We start from the raw sequence: 15,823 nt of genomic DNA on the forward strand, positions 1-15,823 counted from the left end.
GGCCGCGGCCGCGGCCACGGAGGCAGCAGAGCAGACTCGGTCCCACTTACTAGCTGTGCCGGCGTGGGCAGGGGCGCGACGTCTTTAGAGCTCAGTTTTGACATCTGAGCAAGAGGGTGATAATCTTTTCCAGAGACACCTGTTGGGACGAGAGAAAGATACTGTGAGGGCTCTGATTCCTAGCAGCGGAGCGTGCAGCACACCTGTTTACTGTGACTGGGGTTTTCCTGCCTCAGGGGCTCCTTGGGTTTCTTGGAGGATCTGGCTGTTTCACACTGCCTTAAGCAATTGCACTACTGGGTATTTACCTGGAAGATACAGATGTAGTGAAAAGAAGGGCCACCTGTATCCCAGTGTTCATAGCAGCAATGGCCACAGTCGCCAAACTGTGGAAGGAGCAGAGATGCCCTTCAGTGGACGAATGGATAAAGATGTGGTCCATGTATACACAATGGAATATCACTCAGCCACCAGAAAGGATGAACACTCAACTTTTCCCTCAACCTGGACAGAACTGTAGGAAATTATGCTGAGTAAAATAAGTCAAGCAGAGAAAGGCAATTATCATATGGTTTCACCTATTTGTGGAACATAAGGAATAGTATGGAGGACATTAAAAGGCAGGGAAAAATGAAGGGGGGGGGATCGGAGGGGGAGATGAACCATGAGAAACTGTGGACTCCAAGAAACAAACTGCGGGTTTTAGAGGAGAGGGGGTAGGGGGATGGGCTGGCCTGGTGATGGATATCAAGGAGGGCACATATTGCACGGAGCACTGGTGTTTCACAAAAACAGTGAATCATGGAATGCTACATCAAAAACTAATGATGTACTGTATGGTGACTACCGTAACATAATAATTAAAAAATCAGATCTTATTTTGCTATTGATAGAAAACCTGAGAAACCTGAGCATTATTATAACTGAGATTCCTTGAATCTGCATTCCTCCAAGTTTGTCTTTTAAAAAAAAAAAAAAAAGATTTTATTTATTTATTTGCCAGAGAGAGAGAGAGACTAGCAGAGGGAAAAGCAGGCTCCCCGCTGAGCAAGGAGCCTGATAAGGGACTCAACCCCAGGACCCTGGGATCATGACCTGAGCCGAAGGCAGAGGCTTTATGGGCTGAGCCACACAGGCATGCTCCCAGCTTCTGTCGTAATTACAGTTTGTCTCAATAGATCTGCTACATTGTAACCTGGCACCTCACATGAGGTCTCCATGATGTCCGGCTTCTCCACACTTCACTCCTCCTCCACACAGTCCCGTCTGCTCCTTTGCTGATATACCCTGTCCGCTTAGAATACCCACCCCTCCCTCGTTGCGGAACAGTGTCTGTTCAGAGTCCTCCCTCTCTCCTTAATTCTGGACTGAAACCGACCTTTTCCATTTAATGAACTACCACGATATTCACATATGATAGTCATATCAAATGCCCTCTATTTGTGTGGGTAACTATTGTTTCCCGACTAGATTATAAACTGTTCAAGAGCGCAACAGTGTCTTACTCTTCTGTATCTGTGAGAGCCATAGAAGCTGACAACCATCAGAATTCCCTGGGTAGCTTTCACAAATTGTAGATTCTTTTTTTTTTTTTTAAGATTTTGTTTATTTATTTGACAGACAGAGATCACAAGTAAGCAGAGAGGCAGGCAGAGAGAGAGGGAGGGAAGCAGGCTCCCTGCTGAGCAGAGAACCGGATTCGGGGCTCGATCCCAGGACCCTGGGATCATGACCTGAGCCGAAGGCCGAGGCTTTACCACTGAGCCACCCAGGCGCCCCACAAATTGTAGATTCTGACTCTGACACAGGGCTGGTAACCACTGTCCCATGATACCCAGCCTAGTGATTGGCATAAGATAAGCAGAGGTGTTATCAACAGTATATGAGAGAAACTTTAAAAAGCAGTGTGTCCCTCAATCCCAAGTTTACTGCTAAAGTTCTTGCAAAATTATTGTAACCTTTAGACTCTTTCACAATTTTATTTGCATATTGGCCCATGAGTCGTTCATTGTGCATGATACGTTTATTGCCTCACATTTCACAGAGACAAGATAACTGTATTGTTTGGCTCTCTACTTTTCACATCAGTTCCAGATTACTATGTAACTTTCAACAATCTACATATTAAACATGTGATTTAATAAATAACATCTCTTCTTCCTTACAGGATGTTCAAGTGTTGAGGATTTTTTCTGCTTCTCTAATTTTCTGATTTTTTCTTCTTTGATTCTGGGGGTGGTGGGCAGTGATATGGTATATATTTGCTGACTGATTGAAAGGTTAATCTGTACTTGGGACAACGGTAATTGTGCTTTACATCGATGTAAACAAAATGATGTACACAGATCCCACTGAATAAAACATCAAATAATAGAGCATGGCATTCGGGAAGAATCTTTTTAATTGCACATTTGAATTTTGGTCTTGAGGTTCTTTTGAGGAGAGTGACCAGTGAAGGGAAGGGGACACGTGGCTTCCTATGTTGATTCTCCGTCTTCTGGCACAATGTTGATTCTGGTCTCTATGTTGATTCTGGTCTCTCCGGTGCCTTCCAGAGGCTTCTCTGGAAGCCTTGCGACACAGGTGTAATAGGGCTGCATAAACAGCAATCACTGGAGACCCCAGAAGGTCTTACAGAAATGCCCTCAAGTCACAGACACCAGCTGCCTTCCAACCAGTAGTGTACGCCTTCCTCCAGTCCAAAAATAAAGAGGCATTTCTATTTTTCCACAGTCCGGTCTTCTGGTAAGCCAGATGCTTCGGTCTCTGGTTATTGAGTCTGTCAAGAAAGGGACAGCAAAACCCACAGACCACGGCAGATCTCCAGCCCCGGCTTCCGGGGCTTAAGGAAGAGGCGGAGCAGGAAGGAGTGGTGGCTGGAGAGTCTGGGCTTGTGGCACAATCCTTCTGCTCTCATCCAGAACTAATCTGCAGGAAACCCCATGTCCTTTTACAACAAGTATTTCCAGAAAACCGCAGCAAACATGCTGCAGCTGAAGTCAAGCCTGGCAGGAAGCCGGATGCTCAAAAATAGGATCCTGTGGAGGTTGAGTGAAGAGACCAGCAGGACAGTCTCTGAAAACGAGACAGAAGTAATTAAACTAAATCGATTTTCCTTAAAAGAAAGCAAGCAAGCTTGTAAGCAAGACAGCGAGCGCTCAGCATATCTGTCCCCTAAAGATCCACGTAGTCTCTTTCTGGATTCCAGACATTTTGCCATCTGGGAGACTTTCCTTAGGAAACTCCACTACTCACGGAGCTTTTGGGAAGAAAGAGAGTGTCAGATTATTTTTGTTGTCCCAGCAAGTCACAGAGGGAATTGGCTCCATAAAAGTTGGTAAGGGGAGCCTGGGTGGCTCAGTGGGTTAAGCCTCTGCCTTCGGCTCAGGTCATGATGTCAGGGTCCTTGGATCGAGCCCCACATTGGGCTCTCTGCTCAGCAGGGAGCCTGCTTCCCTCCCTCTCTCTCTGCCTGCCTCTCTGCCTATTTGTGATCTCTGTCTGTCCAATAAATAAAATCTCAAAAAAAAAAAAGTCAGTAAAATTTTTCTAATAGCATGACTTCTGGCCATCAGGCAAGGCCATGGGGTTGTTAATACCTCCAAGCAGCCATTAATGGGAATGTCACACATCCTGAAAATAGTTATATCTTGTTAGAACATTTCTAGCCTGGAGGAAATGGGAACCCTCATATAAACTTAACTTTCTATTGTCACTCTAGTGACATATCTTATCCCCAGCTGCCAAAACAATTTCCTTCAAGTCTTAAAAGCTTAATACATACTTAAAATTGAACTATTTTACTATATATTATATTATATTTATTATATATATATTATATTATAAACCTATAGTTTAATTATATAATGAAACATCAAGGTTTAACATTCTTTCTCTTTCCCCTACTGTTCCATTTCCTTCAAAAATATCTTCAGAGGTAACTTACCTTAAGGGCTCGGGTCAAATGCAGCATTTGTAAAAACTCCGTATGTTCCCAGGTGGCTAAGGAAGAGAAATACAAAAATGACCCACTACGCAGTGCTGGTCCCTGCCTATAGTCCAGCACATGATTCCTGTGGAGACCTCAGAGTACCACCCCACCCTGGAATTCTGCTTTAAAAGGGAAACAAAAATAAATGCCCAAGAGCTTTCTGAGATCCCACTTAGGAGCTCTGGGTGATTGGCACAGCACTTACACCCATGCAAAGTTATTGTTGATGCTCTAGGTACCCGAGTACCTGCTACGCCTCTTCTTGGTGAGAAGGAATCCTTAGAAAATACCCAGGCTTGATGTTTGATCCTCTGGCAACAGTTTTCAAAGAATGGTAGTGCTGCCCCCTACAGGTGTTTTTTAAATTTTCATAGGGATCAAGAATTTTACCCACACATAGTGGGAAAGGGCCAGGGGCGGTGGATACTGCAGTAGGCACAGAGCACAAAAGAATTATCCGGCATTCCTCATAATTTTAGAATATCTATTCAATATTCCTGTAGGTGAATAACCCCTGAGCCTAGAATTTAATTGCTTTACATATAAATAATATTTTTTGGCATCTTTTAGAATACAATTGCCACATGAATTGAGGAAGATTATGACAGGTTTTCCAACCCTCTACCAGAGTCATTCATCACTTGAAAAAGTCAGGCTGGTGTTGGCAACGGCTCTGACGCTGTCTGAGACAGCGTCCTGACTGTTGGACTTTACGGTTGTTGACCCAAAGGTGCTCACTGCAACCGGCCAAATAGTGCCTCGGCTCTAGCGTTTTATTTCCATTATTTGTCACTTTCCCTTTCATTTCTCCTTTACTTTATAATTAGGGCACTTACTGATCTTAAAAAACACTATGTGTGGTTAGGATATGTTATCTGTGTATTTTACTTTAGAATTAATAAAGGGGACAGGGCAAAAACTCTGTTGCAGAAAGGGGGCATTACATGTAATCATTCTGACATATTACAGTGAATTAAAAAGCCAAACTAGACACATTTACTCAATCTTGAAACAGGTCTGTCTTACCTTTGAGGGTTCAAGGGGCTTTCTCCATCATCTAGAATAAGCAAGAAGACACAAATCAGTTGAAAAGAAACAAAAAAACCAGGAGGAGGAGGAGAAAGGTCATCAGTGGTAGGAGGGGCTGGGAAAGTCGGTGTCCTGATTTTCAGATGGGCCCATCATCAGGCGTATACTGAGAACAAGCTCTCTCTGAGAGGTAGGACCTCTGTTAGGCTAAATTAAACACTTGACAGTATGTAACCCAGAGTCTTCTCCCCTTTCTTCTCTTCCCATTCAGTGACAACGTCTTCTTTTTCCTCCGGCTCCTGCCTTCAGCGTCTTGGCTATTTGTCGTTGTTGTTGTTGATGTTGAGATCATCGGTTCTTGACACCCACTACTCTGATCCTTGAGGCCCCCGATCACTGCAACCTATGTCACACCCCCAGCTAATCACACAAATCCACGCCAACCTAACAGGGGCTGTCTGCCTTCTCTGGTGACACAGGTGAACAGGGCCTCCCATCTTAACCCAAACAATGATGCTGACAGTGGAAGCTTTAACATGGCAGCAGGCCTGTCAACCTCCCATGGAGAGATAAGAGGGGAAAATCACCTCATGGCTAAATAAATTTTAAAAATATTAGATCAAATGAAGATAACAAGTATATTCATTACAGGGCATTATTGAGCCTTCAAGGTGACAGGGACTATGCACTTTGAATTTAGAGGGAATGTATGCAGCATTTTACTATTATTTGACCACAGGATCTTAAAAAGGCTAAAATCAGCTTGGGACAGGTCAAGGAAAAATCCCCCATCCTCACAAATGAGTTTATTCATTATTAAAGATGTTGGAGGATGGGTGGCTGCTGGTTCCTCTTCATGGTCTGGAGGGTTCTCTAGCAATGTCCCCAGACTGAAGAAAGAACTTGGGGGAAAGGCAGGAATAGTGTGATTCCGACATGGTTATGGAGAGTAGGATCTAGGAGACTAGGAGCCCCTTCTGCAACCCTCCGGGTTTGGTTAAATAAACACAAATGGTCCACCGAAGGACTGGTTGTGGCTCTCTGGTCGTCAAGCAGAGCGTCAGAGCACCACACTTTGTCCTTTGTGCTCCACACCCCTTCCCAGGAGTGTGAAGGAACTTTAGAAAACCAGCCTCAGTGCAATGTGGCTCTGTGCATGGAGAGAACTTCAGATGACAGAGCAAGTGGTTCTGCCGTGGAGCAGTTAAGAACAGTTCTCAAGTCGTCAGTTCCGCGAGAACCCCGTCAGCTACAACAGCCTTACCATTTGAAAATGGTATTTCTATAGGTAAGATTGATGGAGCCATTAGTATGTATTTACTGAATGCTCCTCTGTGCCCGTCCTAGTTCTTTGGGCACATCCTAGCGCCCATCCTTTGTTCTCTGACATCGCAGTATGTGTGATGTTGGAGGAGCTGGTGCTGCTGTCAGAAGTGGCCATTACCTGTACTGGGGCATCTGAGCTGAGCCTTCCTGACGCCTCAGATGCCCCTAGTTCCCTTCCATGAGAAATGATGGAGAGACACGTTAGCTACGAAAAGAGGTTTCTGAACTGATGGCTGAACATTTGGGGCAGACAGACAAAGACTGCTTTAACCCTTAAGGGATGGTTCCCTTCTTGTACTCCTAGGCCAGACCTCCTTCTCTGATGAACAACCTGGGAAACACATCTCCCTTACAGACGGTCTTCCTCCACGGGGTCACGTCCCTGCTTCAGTCCTGTGTTAGCTCCAGGCATTTTCATGGGAACGTACAGATGTCCCAGTGTGTCACACCAGTCATGACTGAGCAGCCGTTCCTTACACCTCTGGCTTCATTTCTCCCTTCCTCCAGAAGCACTTGATTTTGATTCAGAAGCACTAACTACCTAACACCCTGGGTCAACAAATGACCGTCACATAAGAGAATGATGAAAGAGGAGAGCATGACACTTGCCAGTTAGTCCTGGTGATAACTAAGGCTACCTAGACCAGAGATCCTCCAATGCCAGTGAGTCAACTGGCCTCATCAGAGTTCAGAGGGGAGGGCTGTTGAGAAATTCAGATTTCCAGGCCAGCCTCTAGCTCTCCCTACATGAGGACCTCTGCATTTGCAAAGGTGATTGTGATGGGCAGTCAGCTCTCAAGATGACTTCTCCTGGGCTTGTTTTCTTTAAGGGAAAATGTTTTTCAAACATGGACTACTGACGTCGTGGTTTGACGGCCCCTCCCCAAATGACAAGAAAGAAGAAAAGAAGAAGACACTTTCCTATTTACCTTTTTGTCTGAGGCGCTTTCTTAGCAGAGCCAGGAGTGTCCCACACGTCACCAAACCTATTGTAGAAGCCACTGCTCCACCGAAGTAAGTCAGGGCTTGCTGGATTGTCAACGGCCCTGCTGCGGGACAGACACACAAGCAGGCGTAAGAAGCGCGTCGTACCAAGGACCATCATTCTTCCAGGAGGGCCCCAAGGACTGTGAGTTGTGAGACCACACACGATTATCAAAGCTCCCGGCAGGAGAGATCTAGAAGACATAAAACTACACCAACAGTGTGGGGAGCATTTTATTTTATTCCCAATGCTTAAATATCAACACAATGTCCAAAGGCGTCAGCGGAAGGACTTAATAAAGTGAACAAAATGGGGGCGCCTGGGTGGCTCAGTGCGTTAAAGCCTCTGCCTTCGGCTCAGGTCCTGATCTCAGGGTCCTGGGATCGAGCCCCACATCGGGCTCTCTGCTCTGCGGGGAGCCTACTTCCCCCTCCCGCTCTGCCTGCCTCTCTGCCTACTTGTGATGTCTCTCTCTCTCTCTGTCAAATAAGTTAAAAAAAAAAAATAAAGTGAACAAAATGATGAAAGAAGTGGAAGTTTAAGCATGTAAAATAAACCATGGTTAATTCTGGGGGCCAAAGATTCAGTATATGACAAAATGTAGTTGCGACAAGCTGTGGAGAAATAAATGAAAACGTAGAAGGTGTACGGAATAAACCTACAAAGACATGAAGCTAAATTTAAAAAGATCTATGTGTTTTCAGAGGTGTGTGGAAAACCAAACTCTCTGAGATAGTAAAGTAGCAATCTGCATGAAGTAAGCTCTGGTTAAAAACATTCCGAAACTTCAGGATGTCTTACACACAGATTATAACGAAATGAGAGGATTCGTTTGGCACATCTGAGCTCGGAGAAAGGAGTGGTGACTGTCTACACAGAGTCACTGAATTTAATTCCCACTGCTCTGCGGAAGGCAAGGAGATTCTGCTCCATTTGTCATGAAACATTCATCCACACAGGGAAACCCAGTGATGGAAAGGGAGACCACTGTCAGAAATACACAGAAAAGAAACACTGATTTTGTTACGTTCCTTATCAAAGTGACTTCCTAACCCCTGTGGGAAGTATACCTTGGCAGGCTGGCATGGGAGCTGACCACCGGCCGTTCTGTTGGCATGCTGTTCTCGCTGAGCCGTTAAGTACCCGGCCCTCCGGACAGTAGAAGGTACAGGCTGATCCGTAGCTGAAACTGCCCCAGGGGTTGGAGCAGTTCATGCCGCCGGGTTCAATCACGTGCAGCTCAGAGCATCTGACAGCTGCAGGGAAAACAAACACGTGAATGAAGGTAGCAGAGCTTACAGTCTCCTCTGTGACCTGCGAGCATTGCCAGCAGGTCCGAAAGGCGACGGCCACTTTGACAGTCACACCAACTCCTCCAGCACCACGTGTGCTGCGATGTCCGCTCGGAGAACAGCAGCCCGAGAGCCAGGATGGGCGCCGAGGAGCGTTCACCGAATACCCACTAATGGCTCCATCAATCTTACCTACAAAAATACCATTCTCAGAATTTCACTTCTCAAAAATACTACTCTTCTAACTGGATCAGCACCACTGGTAATTAGCCGGCATGTCAGCACGTGTTAATTAAAGTATTTAATACTTGTTCAACACAGCTGCCTCCAGAAGCTCGAAGGAAGTAGAGACTGTCGCCTTCTCTAACCTTTCCTTCAGGGAACTTCGGGTTATTGTCCTTAACTCGTGGATGGAAACTAAAGCTCGGGAAATCAACTCCAGCATTACTGAGCAAGAGCAACATTCCCAAAGCATCATCCGGGTCCTCATGGGGAACCCAAAGACGGAAGAGACCCAGTACTTCTGTACGGGGTGACAGCCTTTCCAGGGACATCGCGCGTGGCTCGTCCTTTTCGCTAGGTTCCGGTTAGGAAAGTATGGGATGTTTACACTATCAGCTCATTCATGGAATTGCAACTTGTCATTTCATGATTTTTGTAGTTCGTTTTGTGTTGGGCGTGCTTGTTGCTTTCATACATTGGGACATTTGCAAACATTTCCTCCTTTATGTCTTTGAGACCAGGGCATTTACTTATGACATAGCAAGGGGAGAGGTGACATGCCTGTGGCACATTACCACCAAGTGGGATTAGTGTAGCTTTCATGGGGGAGCTGACATGTGGAGTGGTCGTTGGGCTGGATGGGATTTCAACAGGCAGTGCGACGACGAGTGTGGCCACCAGCCGGAAGGCAGCAGCAGAGCTGCATGCCCCTTTCCTGTTACCTCTGCATGCCGGAGTTCCTCCTGTCCACTGTCCTGAAGGTCTGCATCTGCGAGCACTGTCTCCCATGAGTGTGAATCCAGCTTTGCATCCAAAGTAACAAGTGGTGTTCAAGCCAAAGTTTCCCAGATGGTGCCTACAGGACATGGTTCCTTGCTCTGGCGTGATGAGGGCTGGGCATCGGACCTCTGAAGTACGAGCCATTACTGTGCCTGCGTGAAAACATGTTTCTCTTTAAAGAGCTCCCATTCAAAGGAGCATAATGGAGTTAAGACTGACACGGAGTAACTGGCTTCCACCCTGGTAGCAAGGGAGGCTCTAGCAATAGCTCCTCAAGGAAGTTAAGGGGAATTGTTCATCTCAGGTATGGAAAACCAGATGAGAAAAAAAGTACCTAAAAATATCCTTGGAGGGGGCGCCTGGGTGGCTCAGTGGGTTAAAGCCTCTGCCTTCGGCTCAGATCATGATCCCAGCATCCTGGGATCAAGCCCCACATTGGGTTCTCTGCTCCACGGGGAGCCTGCTTCCTCCTCTCTCTCTGCCTGCCTCTCTGCCTGCTTGTGATTTCTGTCTGTCAAACAAATAAATAAAATATTAAAAAAAAAACAAAAAAAATATCTATCATCTATCTATCTATCCTTGGATAGATAATTCTCTAGACCAGAGGAAGAATGGAAGGTGGGACATGATGTCAATGTTACCAACATTTAAAAATAAAATAAAACAAAACAAAAATTGAAGAGTTGGTGCAGAAATGTAAAAAATTCAGCCGTAAACCAGATATACATAAGCTAACTGTCTGCCCTTGCTGCTTTGTTGGGAGGTGGCATCGTCTGGTGGCTGAAGGTCCACATGAAATGTGAGGTGTGCGTGACATCACCGGCTTTGTCACTGATTTTCTATGTAGCAGGAGGATGCTCGTTGACCTAAAACCTCAGTTCCTTGATTTGAGAAATGGGACCAGTGACTCCATCCCTCAGACCCTCCTGGTGATGAAGCGAAGGAGACCATTCAATCAACTCAGTAAAGGTCTCTGAGAAAAAGAGGCCAACATTATGAAAGAAAATTTCTGCTTAAGAATCCATAGATCTTGGGGCACCTGGGTGGCTCAGTCAGCATCTGCCTTCAGGTCAGGTCATGATCCCGGGGTACTGGGATCGAGCCCCACATCAGGCTCCCTGCTCAGGGGGGAGCCTGCTTCTCCCCCTCTCTCTGCCCCTCCCCCCACTTGTGCACTGTCTCTCTCTCTCTCTCTTTCATAAATAAGTGCAAATCTTCAAAGAATCCATATATTTTTTAATCACAGAAATAAGAAGTCCTGTCACTCCTTACAAACTTTTAAATCCATGGGCTGTGTTTCTTCGATTCCAGTAGATGACCCATTTTAGACTAAGAAAAAGAGCTTTCACAGCAATAGTATTATAACGTGTATCTGTCACATAGTAAGAGCTTTTATAAGTGTTTGTTATTTTTGAAGAAAATTTCCGGGAGAAGAGCTGTCTCAGTGAGTGTATAGTATTTTACCTTCGCAGGTCGGTGGAGGTGCCGTCCATTTTCCAGAAGCTGTGCACTCAACATTACTGGATCCTTCCAGCTTCAAGCCCTTGTTACAGGAGAAACGGCAGGTGGAGCCAACCCTGAGCTCCTCATGCGTGTCAGCACAAGCCAGGCTTCCCCGCTCTGGAGCAAGTAATTCTGGGCACTTGATGGCTGGAGAGTCAAACGAATTATGTCACAATCTTCAAGTTTATTCAGAAGCCAGGTACGCACCGAATTCATTCATTCATGTCTCTAACAAATATTTACTGAGCATCTACTAGGTCAGGTGTTTCGCTAGGCAGCCGGTACTCCACAAGTAATAGGACAGATCGTTTAATGCAGTGGTGGGGAAGGGATGGCAGGCTCACAGCTGAAGGTGTAGGGAGAAGTTACAGAAACGAAGAAGTCAAGGGTTTAAGCAGTCACACGTAAGAACCCACAATTTCATCTCCTTCTCTATGCCCCTCTGCTTCGGAGACCCTGCCTCCCACGGCTCTCGCTGTCCTGTCTGGACGGGTGCGGTCCCCAATTCCACGTCCGCCTTTCCTCCAACTCCTCAAACCCAACGTATCTAAAAAGGCAAGGATGATCTTCTGTTCTAAACTATTTCCTCCGTTTGGATCCCCAGGCTCTTTTTTTAATACCACAGTCCCCTAGCACAGGAAAGCTGAAAACCTCCTGGTCAAGCTAGATTAGTCCCTGGAAATTCCCTGAACTGACTTATGTGTACTTGCCTCTGGTTCTTGGTCATGCTGCTCTGAATGTCTTTCTCTTTTCACTGAAAAAAATCCTACCCCTCCCATAGGAAACAACTGACCACAGCCTCTGTAGAGACTTTGCTGATCTCTGCAGCCTGGACTTCTCTTCTGAACACATCAGTTTTCTGTTTGGGCTTACATGTCGTAATACCCCTGCTGGAGCTTCCCTCACCTACTGGATGGAAAACTTGTAAAATCCAAGAGCCAGGGGTGCTGGGCTGGCTCAGCTGGAAGACCATGTGGCTCGTGATCCTGGTGTCATGAGTTCGAGCCCCACACTGGGTATAGGGATTACTCAAAAAAAGAAAAAATTAAAAAAAAAAATCCCAAGAATCACAAAACTTTGTGTGTTTCACAGTTCACACTGCCGGGTCTCAAGAGCTGGTACTCGGCAATCATTTGCTAAGTGGGCGAATAAACGAATTTTTAGTTTAATCAGCCATTTACCTCAAAAAACTTTTAGAAATTACTGCAGTTATTTATTTCTGTAAGGACCATGTCTTTATGTCCATTAAATTCTCTGACATAAGACTATCATTTATCATCAAATATTCGACAAACTCAGTGACTATTCTTTCTTTAAATCCAAGCTATTTGAACGCAATGCCTTGGTCAAGTCAGGCTCATTTTGCTTAGCTCTTTTGCCTCAAAAACAAAACAAAACAAAACCTCTTGAAGTCTTATGTGGCACCTCACAGAAAAGTGGTATTTCTGGCCTTTACACAGCACCCCAAGTGTTTTTCAGTGACAGGCGATTTGCCAAAAGACTGTGGATCCTCATGTCATGAATCCATTCAAACAAAGTAACATACTGAATTTCAGTTTAGAATGCTCAAATTTTTGAGTAATTGGTAAATCCATGGCTGGCAGATCAATTTCATTTACTAAACATTTATTAAATATGTCTATTAGTGTAAATCATAGACATTAAATCACCTGTGAACAGTTTCACTAAAATGACTTTTTTAGAATCTCTCAGGATTTTATATTTAAGCCCAAGAAAATGTATAATGGGGGCGCCTGGGTGGCTCAGTGGGTTAAGGCCTCTGCCTTCGGCTCGGGTCATGATCCCGGGGTTCTGGGATCGAGCCCCGCATCCGGCTCTCTGCTCAGCGGGGAGCCTGCTTCCTCCTCTCTCTCTGCCTGCCTCTCTGCCTACTTGTGATCTCTGTCTGTCAAATAAATAAATAAAATATTTAAAAAAAAAAAAAAAAAAAAGAAAGTGTATAATGTCAGCTGCAGGACAGCGGGGACCTTGCAGTTCTTTTCAACCCTAAGTCCCAGGGTTGGGATAGGGGATAGGGCCTGGCACCTAGTAGGGTTTCTAAAATGTTTGTCAAATGGATGTAACTTGGATGTATGTAACTTGGATGCATGCTAGCGAGTGTGTTTACGTCTGAAAAGAAACTGGAGTTACTCTTTGAAAAATTGATTCACGTGACCGTCAGTATACAACGAGAGTTACGACAGCGTTAAATACTCTGGGGGCCATGGCTTTGATCTCAGTTTTGTCAGTCTTGTTCTGCCAAGATTGTAGCTACAGGTTTTTGCTTTTGGGGGTGTTGTTGTTGTTTTGTATATGAAAGTCTCTGAATCCTCTTAGGTAAGAATTAACCTTGTCCAAACAAAGGCCTAGTCTATGTGACTTTAAGGCTTTGACTTCAAATCAAGTAAGGAAGACATTCTCCTGCCTGAGAGGCAGCTTTGATGAGATACACAGAGGCCTAACCCCCGTCTGGTAAATGGTGGGCGCCCAGCAGATGTGGCTGAATTACACGTGTGAAGTGGCCACGGATGCCGCCGGGGGAGGGGCCTAGGGCCAAAAGAGAGGAGGAGTAATTAATTACGAGAATAGAGAACTGATAAGAATTGTTTTTGTCACGGGCTTAGTGCTCTATCTCTGTGGGCTTCCGAGCAGTGCTGTCACAATGACCTTCACTGATGTTTTCTGGAACCCACGAAGCAGGTGTATGCAATTGTATGTAAATCCATGAACCGTTGAGTTCACTGGCCCTCTGTCATTAACTGACAGCAGATTGGCTTATATTATCTTAAATAGATTTAGTAAATTCTCCCCTATATCTTTGTATTATCTCTTTTTACTTGAGTTAGATATAATTTTTGTCAAGAAATTCTTGGAAGGAAGATACAGTATAAATAATAAATTCCTAAATTCATACTTAGAGATAAAGACTGCGTCCCTCTGGGGAGTCAGAGAAACGTTGGAGGGTGGAGAAAACAACAGAGACGTGAGCCGGGCCAGGGTTCAGAGGGCAGCGGGGTGCTATGTTATAGGACTTGGATGAGCAGGGACCTGGCGGAGCAGAGACGGGACTGGGAATGGTCACTAGGAGTTGGGTCCAGTGGCCAAATGTGGTCTCCAGAGGGTCAGTGACAAAGTGATTAGGAGAGCGGTAAAATCAGTGAAGATAAAGGCCCAGCAGTTGGGGACATAAAGGTCATAGCAACCAGAGATAAGCAATTCGGGAAAGGACTTCAGGTCCTGGGGGAGGAAGGCAGCGAGGAGCCTGGGATATACGGCAGCACCCAAGTCGCGAAGGGCCAAGGGACTGGTGTTCTGACTAAAAAGGAATTAAATATCTGCAGAGCCACTGGAAAATGAGATCTCGCATTGCACTCTGAAGTGGGAGACCGAGTGCGCCACTGGCCACCCCGTCCGGCTAACTCAGTGGTCCTCAAGCCCTTTTGATACAGAGCCTAGATTCCACAAAACTCTATGCAAAAATTAGGGTTCTGGATCAATGCTGAAGGTTAAAACGTTATAGATTCAAGCATGTAGGAGAAGAAGAGGAATGATTTGCCTAAATCCAGAGGATAAATTTGGAGGGTGAGGTGAAAACACAGACCCAACAACCAGAGCTGAAGATCAGGCTCAGACGGCTGGTTCTGAGGCCCACAGCTGGCCGAAGCTGCCGGCCACGGCAGGACCAGTTCCAGGCGCTGGGCAGGGCTGTCCTGCACCGTGGGAGGCAAATGCCTCCTCTCCCAGAGAAGAGGGGGCTGGCGGGCACAAGGGGAAACAGGGGCTTTGGAGATTACAGCTGTAACAACCACATTGGTGGCATATATGATCTAAAATTTTAGTGAGATCATTCTTAGGCATTTTTTATTCCTTAGCCTTAATGCAGAATGTGGGAAAACAGCTTATGATAAATGTCGGTGGAATAAATGACTGAGTGAATGAAAAATGAGTGGGGAAGCCTGAGCCCTTAGTGTTATCCCCGGAGTGTTCTAGATTCCTCCGGTGCCTGCAGTATAGCTCTCACAGCAAATGGCAGCCTTCTATGTCCTCAACCTCAGACTTCTTGACCAGAAGTCATCGGCGTGGCTACTCCTCTCCTTTCGGAATCTAGGAAACTGCCCTGCCCTCCCCCTCCACGGGCTGTCATGGGCCTTAGACGGCGCAGGGCTTGGGAAGAGCAGCGCAGGTCTTCTGGTATTAATCTAGCGCTCACGCCTCAAGAAGGAATAAACAATGTCTCAGCTTTTTTCTCTTTCATGCAACACTAATAGATTTCTACCAACACAGCGTGTCGTCTGATCAGCAGGCATTGCCATCTCTGAAGTTCACGGCAGCCGGTAGAGCGGCAGCCTGGCCGCCGGCCAACAGAGAGCACGCGCGAGAGAGACCGAGGGTTTAGGGACACCGCCACTGGGGGGCAGTACAGTGTCACGACGACAGCACAGCCGGACCTGGCTGGAGTCCAGCTCCTTGGCCTTTGCCATCTAGGGATCCTCTCCAAGCCCCCATTTCCTCGTCTTTACAAGGGATCAGAACAACCATGCTCATGGTTGTGTGCAGGTCGGATTGGATTCTGTCTGTGACAGAGCTGGTCCTTGTCCCGTAGGCAGTAAACATCGGCTGTTGGTGCCGGTCTCGTCATGACTGAGCACCCTGAAAAGGGCCTAGGCCCGTGACGCCCTTGGAGAGTAAGGGTGA

General features: G+C 46.0%; 1 protein-coding gene across 4 annotated transcripts in view; it reads right to left on the reverse strand.

The window, feature by feature from the left end:
• Positions 1–2,383: 2,383 nt before the first annotated feature.
• LOC111150760 (selectin P) overlaps positions 2,384–15,823 on the reverse strand; it is a 42,576-nt gene continuing 29,136 nt past the window's right edge. For 3 of the 4 annotated variants that reach the window (XM_022508350.1, XM_022508353.1, XM_022508351.1), the window contains 7 exons: positions 11,090–11,275; positions 9,568–9,777; positions 8,402–8,587; positions 7,276–7,395; positions 5,018–5,048; positions 3,947–4,002; positions 2,384–3,075 (listed from right to left, as the gene is read on the reverse strand). In XM_022508350.1, the coding sequence (XP_022364058.1) occupies positions 3,948–4,002; positions 5,018–5,048; positions 7,276–7,395; positions 8,402–8,587; positions 9,568–9,777; positions 11,090–11,275 (788 nt within the window). In that variant the 3' untranslated portion in view covers positions 2,384–3,075; position 3,947. The remainder of the gene's footprint in view (positions 3,076–3,946; positions 4,003–5,017; positions 5,049–7,275; positions 7,396–8,401; positions 8,588–9,567; positions 9,778–11,089; positions 11,276–15,823) is intronic. The other variant, XM_022508352.1, reaches the window with a different exon arrangement.

The sequence above is a fragment of the Enhydra lutris genome, unplaced genomic scaffold, assembly GCF_002288905.1.
Source record: "Enhydra lutris kenyoni isolate GAN:26980312 unplaced genomic scaffold, ASM228890v2 scaffoldscaffold24, whole genome shotgun sequence".
Lineage (NCBI taxonomy): Eukaryota > Metazoa > Chordata > Mammalia > Carnivora > Mustelidae > Enhydra > Enhydra lutris.